The sequence below is a fragment of the Anoplophora glabripennis genome, unplaced genomic scaffold, assembly GCF_000390285.2.
Source record: "Anoplophora glabripennis isolate ALB-LARVAE unplaced genomic scaffold, Agla_2.0 scaffold590, whole genome shotgun sequence".
Taxonomy (NCBI): domain Eukaryota; kingdom Metazoa; phylum Arthropoda; class Insecta; order Coleoptera; family Cerambycidae; genus Anoplophora; species Anoplophora glabripennis.
Window position 1 is genome coordinate 7,089 of NW_019416683.1, and position 1,934 is coordinate 9,022.

Here is a 1,934-nt window from a genome sequence, read left to right on the forward strand (position 1 = left end):
ACCCAACCATACCACACATAAACATGACACTACCCCCGGGGTTTACACAGACGAGCCGGCGAAGCAAGAAGAGTGCCAGAAGAAAGGGCCCTAGCCGGCGGGGCCCAGCCAGGACAAAAGGAGGTCCCACAAAGCGCCTACACCGGCCGCATTTGCGGTCGGGGTAGACGACGGATGGGGCCCACCTACGAAGGCTGTCCAGGCCTACACGAGATGAGGCAGGATAAAGAGGGATAATCCCCCTCGATCCCAAATCATTGAGGCCAATTTCTAGCCATAGAATAATGGCGCGGCGCGTCATGACTTTGACTGATCCTGTATACTTAATTTTTCTTTATTGTAGTATACTTTAAAAAACCCTAAAACATTTGTGTCTTATGACTTTTTATGATTTTTCAATATCTATCTTACTTTAGGAGATAATCGACCGTTTCCATACATATCAGTGACCCTGTATATGTGAGCGTGAATGTGTAATTGTTTACATCCGTATATCCATACAGTAGCATTGCGTTATGTCCAAATGTACTTAAAGCCTATCTTCAGAGGACGAATTTTTGGGACTTAACGGCCATTGAGACTTTTGATCTACACATCGAGTACTACCAGAATCCAAAGTTTCTGCAAGTTTGATCGAAAACTATTTTCTATAAGGATCCTGCGGGATCCTTTATAAAATCCTTTTTGGCAGTTACCTTGAGTTGGCTGATTATTAAATGTAATCTTAAGTACATATTTATTTTTTGCTTACCGAACAAAGCTCTTGACAAATTTTTTTCCTCATGGTTGCATACTGGGCTGCTTGTTGATAATAAATCCCTGGATGTTGGGTCTGGACTGCAGGCAATCCTAATTTAACTGCCTCATCAAATATGTCACCAAAAACGGAATATCTAGAGAATACAAAACAAATATATATTGAAAATACAAATTGAATAATTACAGAATGCAATATAATAACTGTATATTCCAATGAAAACCTAACCTTGTTTGTAGAAAAGGAAATTTTTAAACTCATTTTTTATGTGGATATTAAACATCAAAAAAATGATCAATTTCTCAGAAATCGTGTTAGCAAATAGAAACTTTTCCACCGTAAAGTTAAAGTAAATTTGTTTTTTTTTCAATGTATCTGAAAAATGTCAATTCAATTTACTAATTTTTTTGTAGCACACAAACTGTAAATTACATAAAAAATACGATTTTTTGGTCAAACCCATTTGTAGATCTTGAGCAAATAAATAATCTGCTGGAGAAAACATTTTTTTTATTCTATAGGCCACGAGGACGACGACAAGGACAAGGACGATGATGACGAGACGCCGATGACGATGATGATTACGATGATGACTATGATGACGATGATGAGGATAATGACGACTATGACGATGATGACGACGATGACGACGATTATGTCGACGACGATGATGACGACGATGACGACGATGATGATGACGATGATGTCGACGATGACGATGATGTCGACGATGACGATGATGTCGACGATGACGATGATGTCGACGACGATGATGACGATGAGGATGACGATGAGGATGATGACCATGACCGTGACGATGACCATGACCATGACCATGACCATGACAATGACCATGACAATGAGGATGACGATGAGGATGAGGATAACGATGAGGATGACGATGAGGATGAGGATGACGATGAGGATGATGACGATGATGACGACGATGATGACGACGACGATGACGACGATGATGAGGACATGATGACGATGATGATGACGATGATGATGATGACGATGATGATGATGATGACTATGATGATGACTATGATGATGACGAGGATGATGAGGATGAGGACGATGATGACGATGATGATGACGACGATGAAGATGACGAGGACGACGACGAGGACGACGACGAGGACGACGACGAGGACGACGACGAGGACGACGACGA

At 41.1% G+C, this 1,934-nt stretch overlaps 1 protein-coding gene across 1 annotated transcript in view; it reads right to left on the reverse strand.

Moving 5' to 3' along the window:
* Positions 1-751: 751 nt before the first annotated feature.
* LOC108913603 (trafficking protein particle complex subunit 11) overlaps positions 752-1,934 on the reverse strand; it is a gene marked incomplete at its 3' end in the record, with an annotated part of 47,356 nt that continues 46,173 nt past the window's right edge. The window contains 1 exon segment of the mRNA XM_018719170.2: positions 752-893. Within this exon segment, the coding sequence (XP_018574686.1) occupies positions 752-893 (142 nt within the window).